This window comes from Peromyscus eremicus, chromosome 1 (genome assembly GCF_949786415.1).
Source record: "Peromyscus eremicus chromosome 1, PerEre_H2_v1, whole genome shotgun sequence".
Lineage (NCBI taxonomy): Eukaryota > Metazoa > Chordata > Mammalia > Rodentia > Cricetidae > Peromyscus > Peromyscus eremicus.
The window spans coordinates 67,002,006-67,014,130 of NC_081416.1; the positions used below are offsets into that span (position 1 = coordinate 67,002,006).

A 12,125-nucleotide genomic window follows, 5' to 3' on the forward strand; every position below is an offset into this window, starting at 1 on the left:
TCTTGTAGAGGACCTGGGTTCCATTCTCAGGGCTTCCTTGGTGGCTGATGACCACCGGTAACCCCACTTCTAGGGGATCCGATGGCCTTTTCTGGCACTGTATGTGTGTGGTGCACGTATGTATGTGAGGCACTCACACGTACACATAAATTAAATGTAAAAATAGGAAATGGACAACTCTAGGGGTGGGGTGACTAATCTGCCCTGTGTCTTAAGTTGAGAGTTCTGAGAATGGCTATGGGGACTGTCAGTAGGCCGGGACACGTCTCAGTGAGCCCCTTCTCCTCTGAGGTTGTGGGAGTGATTCATCACAAACAACAGAACTAGCATCCCCTGCAGACAGTCTCCGTCACTACTGAACGGTGCCATGACGATGGCTCACAGGGACAACTGCTGATCTGATTAGAAGCTGGACCTCCTGGGGACCATGACAAGATGCTTGGTGGGGAGGCTGTCTGCAAGCTTCCGTGTGGAACTGCCACCTGCACCAGGCAGCACATGGTAGAACGGTGTGTCTATCACAACTGGCGTTACACATGATGCCCAGGAACTGAGCTGGCAGCAACCCCCAGGAGCATCAGACTCAACCATCTCAACTTCACAAGGAGCAGTGAGCACTAGCGAAGGGCACGGCACTAGGGGCCCGGCTCTCCAGACCCCACTTCTGAGCAGCGTCACAATCGGCACAAGGTCCCTGAGTCCCCGGAACTGCTGGCTCTGACGGTCGGCCGTGCTGCTCCTCACGGTGCCTGAGACCCGGTGTACTCACATTGAACTCCTCACGGAAGCGCTTGCAGTCATCAGCTGATCTCACACGGATCTCCTCCTCCAGGTGCTCCACCGGGATGGGGAAGTACTTCTTGGGACCCGACGGGGACCTGCTCAGCAGCATCACTCGCTGCTGCTCTGTAGGGTCAGGAGACACAGAGAAGCCACTTAGTTCCATTGCCCACGGGTGACTCATTTCTTAGACGATCGGACAGCATTCCTGATGGATCTGTATAGTGGGAGGGGAGCAGTACTCTCAAATCGAGCACCCTGGGGCTAGCCCAGCCCTGAGCCACTGAATCAAACATCTGCTTCCCAACACACCCTATTTTCAGCAAGTGATGGCAGCATGCCTGTCCATCACAGACATTGCATTCGTGATCTTGCTCGCTAGCTCACCACCACTCACCCTTCCTTCTAGCCTCTGGTCCTACACAAGGGTCACTGCAGCTCCATGCTTCAAGGTCCAGGTTTGGGACCAGAGAAGGGGAATCACAGGGCTCTGGGTCTAAGCTCAGAACGGATGGGAATCTGCCAGGATCTCTGTCTTACAGCCTTCTCTTCTTGGCAACACACAGGTTGCCTGCTTCCTCAAACCCCATACCTTACAATGCAGAGAAACCAACTGCCTTTGAGGCAGGAGAGGAGGGCATTGCCAAGGAGAGGGTGGGCTGTGGGTTGAGGGGTTTGGACAAGTCACACACACACACACACACAAGCTCAGAATGAGGTGTAAGCAGTGTTAGGGATTGGCGTTTCTCTTCACAGGGAGGGAGCTGACATTGATAAAGTCAGTAGACTAAGCCAGCTGTCACCCTTGCAAAAGGCCCTGTCCCATTTGCAGAGTTCACTGAGTCTATGCCACGGACTTTGCTCCAAGGCAGCCTTTGGCTTCAGCCAGGTGGGCTGGTAGAAGAAGCCTGTGGGCGTCTGTGCCCTGCCAGCCACACCCCTCCCTCTGCACTGGCTTCTGGGTTGTGCAGGAAAGGGAGAAGAGCAGGATGGAGCATGGAGGTGCACTGGGCCATATGATGGTCTGCTCAGGAGTGCAGGTCCCCCAAGCCCTGTAATGCTACAGCTCAGTGGAGTCCTCTGTTGCTCACATTCCCCACCAGCTCTGGGGGTTGCTTTAGCCCCTTCACTACCTTGAGTGAGTTCTAAAGTTTCACTTGAGTTCTGATGACATGCATGTTACCTCCAGCCAGGCACAGCTCTGTAGGAAGTCAGGACAAAGCTGAAGCCACTGGTACAAACCAGGGTTTGGGGTGTTTAGTTGTCACACTGGGATTGTACCACAGATTTTGCATATGCTGGGTAAGTACTGTGCCACTGAGCTACAGCCCCAGATCCCTTGGTCGTTTGGAGCAAGATCTTGTTATGTAGCTCAGGCTGGCCTTGAACCTGTGATGCTTCTGCCTCAGCAGGTGCCTCCAAATGCTGAGATTTCAAGCCTGTGCCACCCCCACTCAGCTAGAACCTGTGTGTCTAAAACCTTCACTGTGTCTCCCATTGAAACACAGAAAGAAAAACAAGCTTTTGTAAGCAGCATTTACAAGTCAGGACACAGCTGGAATCTCAGTTAGGCATGTCCCCTAACTGATGCTCCTTCAAAAAAGAGTGAGCAGCTCCAGCAGAGCAGTGGCCCTGCCAGCTTGATCCTGAGGTAGTACAGCGTCAACTGAACACTTCTCTTCACAAGTGAGAGCCTTATCACAGGGTGATTTCAAAGGCCTCAATGGGAAACGTTAGACAGCAAAGCCCTGCTAAGCTGACAGGATATGAGTGGTCTCTTTAAAAAAAAAAAAAAAAAAAAAAGGCAACCAAAACCCACAAACTGAAATGTCTCAGACATCCGCTCTCCTTTGCAGGGAAAATGACCTCTGACACCAAGTTCCGAAATATAGAGAAATTCTAAGTTACTAGGAAGCGGTAGCACCAACCCAGGAGGAGCTGGAGAGAGAGGAAAGCTTACGGGACAGCCAGACAGGGCTGTGAACGCCCGTCCCTTTCAGTGTCAGTACTGAGACCCGGGGTACAATACCTTGCTCTTCTAGGATCCCGTTGGGCATCTTCTTGTCGTTGCTGCTGACCACGGCTTTCCTCTGCTTCCTGAACCTTAGAGGTATAAGATGTGTTAGGTCTCGGCACAGCAGGAACCCCCAAGCCCTGAGTGCGGTGATACCCACCAGGTAAGCCGGGAAAAACTCTTTCTGTTGCTCATGGCTGAGCCTTGTGCAGCTCAGGCCGGCCGGCTCGTGTCTGAGCTGTTTGGGCCCACACCCCCAGCCTCCAGCGCACTCATTTCCTCATAGGAGATGGTTAGGGCACGTCAGCGTCTGGGGACACTCCTACCTGAAGAAGTAGGCTGCGAGGAGGAGCAGGAGGAGGAGCAGAGGCAGCAACAGCCAGGTGAGCAGCGGCTGGGAGGTACCAGGGTCCGGAGGGCCTGTGGGTGGGTGGATGGTAGAAGACAGAGGGCCCCCATCAGGATCCTGGGCAGGGTGAGGAAGGATTCCCACAGCACATCACACGGTACAGTTTGCAAATGATCTCCCATCAGTTTTTGGGACAGAGGAGTGTGATGGTGTGACTCGTCCGAGGTCCCTGATAAAGGGTGAACTTCCTGTACCCCAATGCAAGCTGCTACTCAGCTATTTCTCTGAGCACCTCTGACCCAGCCCTTCTCCACAATGAGGAGGTAGAGGAAGGTGGATCCCCCTCAGGGAATAGCTGTTGTGTCCCAGCCCAGTTGGGGCAGGAACATCAAGTATAAAAAGGGACAGGCTGGCCCCAAGGTTGGGTACAGTTCTTGAGGAACAGATACACTGTGGGCTGGCTTTTCAGGGTTGTGAACTCCCTGTCACAATGAAAGGAGTACAGAGATCACTGGCCTGCAGGAAGCACCCTTGCTAGTCTATCCTGTGCACCTACCAGGTCCACCTTCCTCAGAGAGACATGTATCCCTGTCTTTGCCCCTTGGCTTTGGTCACCTTGTGATCATCAACGCACCCACCCTCTCAGCCTGTTAGGGTGCTCTCTTATCTCCACAAAGTTCCCACCCGAAGGACTCCATCAGAAGCCCGCTCCTCCAGTTAACCAGCTTGGCTCCTCTCTTGAACTGGTCCAGAGGGCTCTGTTCTGAAGTTGAGGATCACATGCCACCAGGACTAAGCATGTCCCCTATAGAAAGGCCCTGGAGGTCAATAGCTACATTTCCATCCTCTTGAGTTCCAGAAGCACCTAATATTGTTCCCAAGCTGAGTGTGTGTTGGGGGGTTCACGTCCTTTCTCCCATGGGACAGCCTAGTCTCTTGAAGCTCGGGGATCCAGGAAGGAGTTTGAAATCTGGTCATTGTCTCCCCACCCCTGTGCATGTAATCTAGAGGCTGTGACCTACAGCCTGCCACTGTGGCCCTGCCTGTCCCAGAGGAACAAAGCCAGGTTTGTATTAGGCTTAATGGCTAGGAATATTTGTCCCTCCCTCCAGTCCAAACCTGCCCATTGCCCAGCTGGGTCCCTTCAGGAACAGCCTGACCCACGGCTTTCTGTCTGTGACTCCAGAGAGTGCTATACCTGGGCTAGGGCCTGGAGCAAGTTCTAGCCTGGGCCTCCTGAGAGCTGCCTGGGACTGAGGGGCAGAGCTGAGCCAGTGACAGGGAGTCCCACTGCTCAGGATACCCTGGTTCAACTCCATCCATTTTGGGTCAAAGGCCATTAGAAAGCATGGGCTGCCTCCTTCTTTTCCAAGAATGCTCACTATCTTTTCTTGGTGTGTCACCATGGTGAAACTGCCCACTTCTGCATTGCCCAGAGGTCAGCCTCTGGCTCAGCCTCTGCTCTGCAGGAGCCGTTACAAAACTGGCTGGCCACGAGGTCCACTCTGTCACAGACAGAGTGGGCCTGTGGGCCCTGCCAATCCTCCCCCAGGCCTTGTCAAAGATTTGGGGGGCCAGCCTCCATGTCCATGTTCTTGGAGTACAGGCTGCAATAACAGACACGGGAATCCCACAAGGCATGGGCTGGATGACCCAAAGCATAGATAGGTTGTCACACCAGGCAGAACAGGTGACTCAAATTGGTTTCCGTGACTTCTAATGATGTTTGTCCAGGAAGGCAGGAGGTTGGGACCAGAAGTTCACAGACTTTCCAAGGGCAGCAGGAAGATTCAAAGCCAGGACAGCTGGTATGGAACACAGGGAAGCATGTGGGGCTTGTTCTGGCTACAGGGTGTCAAGAGTCCATGGGAAGATGAGTCCAGACTAATTCTTGCCTCAAATATTGCAAAGGAAGAAACCCATAATTCATGTAAAAAATTTTGAAGTTGTTGGTCAGTATGAAGTTGTTGGTTAGATTTCAATTTAACTTTGATAAACAACATGGGTGAGAAAATAAACCCTTGTACATTCTAGGGCAGTGTCCCCTCCGCTCCAGTGGTGTTCCATCCAGGGTGGCATGAGGTCCTCCCAGAGGATATCCCATAGTCACATTCTGCTTTCTGTTCACACTGACTCTGGGTCTCTCTAGATGGTTCAGCCTTTCCCCTAAAGTGCTGTCGGGTTTCCCAACAGCATGTGAGTGAGCACATGTGTGTTCACGTAGATTTTAGGCATGGGCACACCTGCAAGTGTGTATCATCTGGTCCTGACCCTGGAAAGACAATGGTTTGTGTGTAAGGTGGGGCCTGGAACTTTTCACTCTGGACACAGGTTCCCCCAGTGACTCATCTGCTGTTGAGAGGGACCCATGCAGAGGGGCATGGGCCAGCTGCGGGGAGCTCTTTCCAGACCCTGTGGAGTTCTGTACCAATCTGAAACAGATAGTACTCCTCCACTGAGGGGTATCCCACATCTTTAAAGGGTCCCCATGGGGAGGCAGAGTTGGAGTAAAGCAGGAAGAGGAGGGAAGGGAGGACATGGGCAGCCATGCCCTGGGAAGAGACAACACAGCCCCTGGAGGACTGGACTAGAGAACTTTCTTGGTTTGAATCCACAAAGCTTCATGGGCCGGAGGCCTGTGATAAGCATTCCAAGTAGCGTGGACAGAGTGAGCATGCCAACTGCTTTGTTTCCCTGACATGAAGTTCTGAATGCATCTTTCTCCCAAGAAGCTCCATTCATAAACATGCAGGTTTGGTAAATAAATAGACTCACTACTCCCTCCTGTCATCCAAGATCGCATGGATTGCAGGAAGTACTGTTATTTTATGAATTGTTCAGGAAGGAAAAAACCCAAACTACTGATTGTGCAGAATCACCCGCTTGATGACACATCCTAATACTAATGCTGTATGTATGAAGCGACCAGATGAAACATGCTCTGAACAGGTCCCCAGTTCACCTGTCTCATTGACCCTGGAGAGCTGCCACACTGGGCGGAGCCTCTTCATTCTGTGTCCTAGCTGCTTGCAGTCCTACGCTTTGGATGGGCCCAGATTGCATGGGGATTTGAGGCTATTCCCCATGTGCATGCATGTGTGCCTGTCTTTGTGTGTCTGTACCACATGTGTGCAAGTGCTTGTGTAGGCCAGAATAGGGTGTCTGATCTCTTGGAGCTGAAGTTTCAGTCAGTTGTAAAGGGCCATGTGGGTGCTGGGAACTGAACTTGGGTCCTCCGGAAGAGCAACAAGTGCTCTTAAACACGGAGCCCTCTCTCCGGCACCTACCTTGTACACTTTATCTCACCAGGGTTTCTGTATGGCATCTCCTAAAAGTGGACCTTGTGTCCACTACACACCTTATCAAACAACAATGGAAAATTTCAGATGGTCTCCCAAAGCATCTGACATCCATGCTCACCGGGGGTTGATGAGGGAGCCACTTTCTCCTGGACACTAATGATCCTTCCACTTCTAGTCAGGCAAAAACACAATAACATTTTAGCTCGATTTTCTCTAATTTCCAGAGAGTTTGGCTCCTTTGCATGATGATTAAAATGGAATTAATTAGATACTTTGATTTTTCCCTGGCCGTGTTTGACATCTAATATCTTCAGCTGTCAACGTGACACAGCCCAGAATCATCTGGAGGATTGCCTGATTCACACGGGCCCACAGTCATGTCAGTGGGGCATTTTATTGATTATCAGTTGACATAGGAGACCTCAGACCACTGTAGGTAGCACCATCCCTAAGTCGGGGGTCTTGAGCATGGGCCAGTGAGTGAGCCTGTAAGCAGCATTCCTTCTTGGTTTTTCTGCTTTAGTCCCTGTTTGAGCTCCTGCCTTGACTTCCCTTTATGATGGACCATGATCAGGATGTGCCTCCATGGGGTGCTTTTGGTCATGGTGTTTATCACAGCAGTAGCAAAGCAAACCAGAACACCATCTATTTTCCTACTGTGCTCTTTTACATGTTAATTTTTCAGGACTCTTCCTGTATGTATTATGGATGATAACATTTCCTTACAATTTTAACATATTTATAATGAATTCTTTGTCTAAGAAAATGCGTCATGATGAATATTGAATTCATTTTGGCCAGTGATGAAAAGAAGCCATTTCCTGTTGTTCTGACACATTTTGGCAACGTGCTAACCCTCAAGAGATACTTCGTACTTTTTCAGGGGCCAGATCTTTTAAAGAGCACTTGGGATATCCTCCCAAGTTTCAGGACAAAGGAGCTGTCGTGTAAGTTGAGGCCTACGTAGCTCCTGATAGTGGGACCACAGATGTTGTTAAGCGTGCCGAGGCCCGGAAGAGTCTTAACCAGAATTTGTTTCTGTTCTGGGTGCTGAGGTCATGTGACAGCCCTCGCTTCCTGAAAGTAACACTTCCTGCCCACGACAATGTTATGAACCAATAAATTTTGCTTTCAAACGAACCGGAAAGCCCTAGACGTGGACTGTGATGCCACCCTGAGGGAGAGTCAGGTATCACCTGTAGGGCTGTCATGGACTCTGACAATTCCTACCGCTACTGTGGGGAGATGCATGCTCTGTCCTCAGGGCTTCAAGATGTTCACAGGGACATGCTGACAATTTCCCAGGTGTCCCTCAATAGTCAGCTAATTAGTGCTGGTGAAGGAAGTTAGGGAAGTGGGTTGGAAGACGTCAGTGAATGTTTGTGAAGGTCACGGTCCTTGGGACAGGCCTGGGATGTCCTAGGCTGCAGGACACTGTTGAGGACCTGCCTGTGGAAAGTCACCTGTAGAGAGGCATGCACTGCCCTTTCTGGGTTGTTTTTTCTGTGGCTGAGAGTTTCCCCTGGGGTGTCAGGGCAAGGAGGAAGACAGTTTAGCCAGAGTGCTCTCAGTCAGGTGCTTGCCTCCACTGGACAGCGGCACTTTCCTCCCCCGAGGGCGGTCACTGTCTCCGGAGGATATTATCTAGGGTCAGGAAACCCTGTAAAGCCCTTGAGTGGGGTGAAAGCTGACCCACGGGGATGGCACCAACTTCCACTGACTTTTTCTAAAAAGCGTTTCTGTAAGGATATTGACAATCTGGGTCTTCCTTAAGCCTTGCAAGGACCAAGCACGATGCTGAATTTCATGTGTAAACTTGATCGGGGCCTGGTTGCCAAGACATTTAGAGACAACCGTCATAGGGGAGTTTTGGATGAGATTAACACTGGAATCCATAGACTGAGTAAAGCTGAAGGTCTGCCCCAGTGTGGATAGGCCTCACCCTACCAAGAATAGAGCAAGTATGTAGTGAGGGATGGGCATGAGGCAGGTGCAGAGACAGGGGCTAGCCTTTGCTACTGCAGGTTCATTTTGACTTTACCACCAAGGCACACTGCCAGGAATCCCTGTCAACTAACTCTTCATCCTGATCTCACCCATCTGCCCCGAGCCTAGCTCTCCCTGTGTGCAGCACAAGCCATTAAACACACACACACACACACACACACACACACACACACACACACACACACACTGAGGGAGTTGGGGATTGAAACAGCAGCTGAATCCAGAGCTCGCTCCCTGTTGACCACAGACAGCCAAAGCCGATGCCGGGGAGTGCTGCTGTGTTCTGAAGACTGTCCAGCTTGCTTGTCTCTGGAATACTCACTGCACTGCCAACCAAGAGCCGGGGCTGCCACTACCTGGACCTCATGAGTTGGGGCAGGGAGGCACAGAGGGGTTCAGAAAGTCCCTCCAGGTGGCTCAGCTCACAAGTAGCTGAGATGGAATGGAACCCAGGCAGTGAGAGCTAAGAAGACCCACTCTTGTTTTTTTCTCTCCCTTTCTTTATCCTCTTCCTCACTTTGGCTTTGCACAATATTTACTCATTTAATTGAGATGAATTTACATATTGGAAAACGCACCTGTTTTTAATGTATGGTGAATAAGCTCTGGCTGAGATAACACTTTTATTAGAGTATTTCTCTGTCTCCAGTAAGAACCCTCCTGTCCTCATCCTCGGTGCCGACGACTGTTCACTACTCTCCCTGCCCACGTTTTTCAGGTCCTGGATATTTCCTCTCAGTGGAGTCCTACCTTGGCCTACCTCATCTGGTCTTTGTGTCTACCTTGTGTCACTGGGAATGTCCCTGAGCTTTCTCCTTGATGTCACATGGACACCAGTGTGCTTTTTCTTCTTCTTTGTCCTTTAAACTACAAAGTGAGGGGCTAGACTCACAAAAACCCCCATCCCTGCCCTGGAGTGTATCTGTCCTAACTTTCTCATGGGGACAAGGCAGCCCTGTCCATTCCAACTCCATCTCCTGGAAGTCACAACACACCTACAAATGCTCCTCATGCACCTCTAAAAATAATGACTTTAAAAAAAAAAATAAGAGAAACCTCACCACATACCAATACTATACCATATTAGAACGGTAATTTCTTAGTCACCATTATTAGGCCTGTTGTGCGGTTATTTCCTCAAGGTTAAAACATATTCTCATGAGGGGGAGTCGGGAGCTCACAAAACGTTAAGAAAGCTGTAAGACCCATGAGGCCCTTTCCTGAGGTTTTACAAGCCATAGACAAATTGCCAGGGGTGCAGAGACTCTTCAGTGGCGCTGCCTACAAACTCCACAGGAAGCTGTAATGATGCAGCTTTTCGTGAGCTGTTACCCAGGCTGGAGTGGGTTTTCCAGTGAAGCAGCTGCCTCTGAGTCACACATGCTTCTGTACGGAACCCCAAGAAACTACCATGTCAGGGTAGACATGGGTGCAGTCATTTCTTGGGTCAGTGATGGGTGTCCTCTCTTGGGTAAATAGATGTTTGCTCATGTGTCTTCAGGAAAAGTTACACAATAAACCATCAACCCAATATTCACATTTGCCCAACCCACTGGTCAGTGTTTGGTAACAGTTGGTCCTAACAGGGCTCTACAGTTAGACTTTTCAGAATTTATTGTTAAACTAATTAAATGTGAGTGTCTATGTGTAGAGGTCAGAAGGCAACCTGCAGGAGTCAGTTTTCTCCCTTCCACTGTGTGGGTTCCAGGGATGGAACTCAGGGTGTCGGGCCTGACAGCAGGTGCTTTGCCCCTGGGTCATCTTGATGGCCCCTTTTGGATTTTCCCATTCTCTCGTTCTTCCACCAAGACTGAGAGCCCCCTCAGCAGGCGGGACAGCCTCCTTGAACACACTTAGATGGCTCTGGTCATAGGTACACACCCAGCTTCCTAGTTGGTAACACTGGAAGATTCACTGGACTCTCTTCCCCAGCAGTCCTGGGTACTTGGGCAGTGTGTGAGGCAGCTGGGGCAGCTGGGGTCAGGGTAGGGGTCCTTACCTGCGGTTGTGCTGGTCCAATTGCTCTCTGCTGGGGTGGTGTCGTTGCCTTTACCAGCTCTGGCGAGTGACAAGCTAAAACTTGCCAGTAGGAGTGGACAGAAGGGCTCCATGGCACACCTGCAAAGAGATAAGGACTTGAACAGAGTGTTTCTGGGTAACAGGCCCTGGACACAGCTGTCACTCAATAGGGAGGAAGAAGAAATGAGAGAGAAACTTATGCTAGGTTTCAAGGAAACCAAGAGCTCTGCCTGCTGACTTCACAGTCTCTTGTCTTCTCCACACTGTGGTGGTACAGTCACTGTCATCTGCAGGTTCAACCAGAGGATACATGGCTCACAACTCCCACATTGCTGAGAGTGAACCAGTGGAGGGGGACCAGACCCCAGTTCTGTCCATACTGCTAGCCAAGAGGCATCTTCATGAGTCACCTGGCACCCCAGATAGCACGTCCCCCAATACCGACTGCTCGCCCACTTCCTTTCCACAGCCATTCTCTGGCCAAGTTGTGTCCATGGTGGGTGTCCTATCTTGGGTAAATAGATGCCAGTGCCTTTCTGTGTGCTTCTTGGGCCCCTCACACTAGGCTGGCCAAATCCATTCCCTCCAGATGTGGCTCAGGAGATCCTGGCCAAGCAGCTTGAGGCCAGCCTCAGGGTCCTTCTCTACCCTCTTCCATCCAGTGGCTATGTGCTCTCCCAGCCCATTTCAACAGCCCCCTCCTGGCCTTGCCTCTGACTGTACTAACTTCCTACTCCACAGGGCCAGTTACAGCCTCAGGAAGGAGCTCAGTGTTTACCGGGTTGAATGGATGCAGGGGACAATCCAATTGGCAAGGGGTTCAACACAGAGAAATCTCTTTCATACTAGGACCACCCCACAGGCAGTGACCTCAGATTCACACTTGGCTCCCCATTTTTCCCAGGCACCTCCAACCATCATTAGAGGTGACATTGATGGTGCCTACCCTGGAGTGTAGAAAACCTTGCTTGAGGACTCCTGACCAATGGAGGCAGGCAATGGCACATGCCCAGTGCAGATACGTAGTCCTTGTCCATGGAATCTCATCCACAGCTAGCCCAGAGGCTCTGTCCAATCCTTGTAGAGAGAAATTTTGCTACTCAACGCCTCTGTGTGAGATGTGAAAGGACCAGACCTCAGAACTGATGTCAGTAGACACTTAGCCCTCAGGCTGTTCCATTGGGGGCACCAGTGTTTATAATCACTGAAGACATGGAAGGAGCATGGCAGCAACACCCGGTGCTTCTCAGTAGGCAGCACTGCCAAGATGAAACAAGCCCCGGTACTTTGTAAAAACCATCCCAGAACAGTAAGCCAGCAGCCACCACCACACGGGGCCTCTCCTCTTCCTGGTTCCCAAACGCACACGGCAGACTTATCAGGTGAGCCTCAGACACCAACAGCTTTGTGCTCGAGTGCACGCCTGCTCTGGGCTGCTGTTTGCGTGTGTGTCCTGTACACAGTAACCCCTCAAGGCTTGTGAACCAGTGGCTCCTGGATGGTGAGAGACTGGGCAAAGTTAGGCTGCAAGGTTATAAAGCCCACGTCGGAGGTCAGGACTGCTGGGGACACACACCCTCAACTGGGTCCGCGCTGCCCAGGCTCTCCTTTGACAGGCAGCAGCTCCACACACATTGCCACACACTGCCTTCTC

The 12,125-nt window shown here is 51.1% G+C and overlaps 1 protein-coding gene across 1 annotated transcript in view; it reads right to left on the reverse strand.

Annotated features, from left to right (window-relative positions):
- Ptpre (protein tyrosine phosphatase receptor type E) overlaps positions 1-12,125 on the reverse strand; it is a 149,122-nt gene that overhangs the window by 31,546 nt on the left and 105,451 nt on the right. Inside the window, exons 3-6 of the mRNA XM_059265074.1 lie at positions 10,452-10,570; positions 3,121-3,214; positions 2,810-2,883; positions 770-906 (exon numbers count right to left, since the gene is read on the reverse strand). Coding sequence (XP_059121057.1) covers positions 770-906; positions 2,810-2,883; positions 3,121-3,214; positions 10,452-10,563 — 417 coding nt within the window. The 5' untranslated portion in view covers positions 10,564-10,570. The remainder of the gene's footprint in view (positions 1-769; positions 907-2,809; positions 2,884-3,120; positions 3,215-10,451; positions 10,571-12,125) is intronic.